Raw genomic sequence first — 624 nt, forward strand, 5'->3', positions numbered from 1 at the left:
AGATAAAAAAATCAATTAATGTCTGAAATTTTCAGAACATGAGTGGGACATTCACAGCTCTCATCAACATCATTGCTATTGCTATGGCACCAAATACCAGGACTTCAGCCATTTATTACTTCATCACAGCACTTTTCGTTCTCTTGGCTTGCTTCGACACATACTTCGCTCTTCCACTAAACGTATGTAACACATATTAAGATTTTGTAACAGGCAGTAATTGCTATATAATTCTAATGACATATATTACTATTCAGTCTTCTTACTTACAAAGCAGATTGTTGTTTCGTAGTCCTCTTTGCAAGGATTTTAAAGGAAGTATTGGATTTCTGTTCCTTATATTTATATCTGCTTGCACTGATTTCCATTTCTCTAACAGCGGTTCTTCAGATACCATGAGGCTCAGCATGAGAGAGCCAAGAAAGCTGCCAAGAGGGATCCTAGCAAGCCAAAGGTTCCTTACTTGTACATCTTTAAGAAGGCCTTCCCTCAACTCTTTAATGTATTCATGGTCTTCTTTGTCACCCTGGCTGTCTTCCCAGCAGTTCTTGCAGGTGATTTCTTGGGGTTATTAATATATGTCTCCATTAATAATCATGTTTCTGGAGTTGATATAATTTAGAA

At 37.2% G+C, this 624-nt stretch overlaps 1 protein-coding gene across 1 annotated transcript in view; it reads left to right on the plus strand.

The window, feature by feature from the left end:
- LOC119593976 (equilibrative nucleoside transporter 1-like) overlaps positions 1–624 on the plus strand; it is a 248,852-nt gene that overhangs the window by 243,540 nt on the left and 4,688 nt on the right. The window contains exons 8-9 of the mRNA XM_037942997.1: positions 36–182; positions 380–554. Coding sequence (XP_037798925.1) covers positions 36–182; positions 380–554 — 322 coding nt within the window. The remainder of the gene's footprint in view (positions 1–35; positions 183–379; positions 555–624) is intronic.

The sequence above is a fragment of the Penaeus monodon genome, chromosome 33 (genome assembly GCF_015228065.2).
Source record: "Penaeus monodon isolate SGIC_2016 chromosome 33, NSTDA_Pmon_1, whole genome shotgun sequence".
NCBI classification, from domain to species: domain Eukaryota; kingdom Metazoa; phylum Arthropoda; class Malacostraca; order Decapoda; family Penaeidae; genus Penaeus; species Penaeus monodon.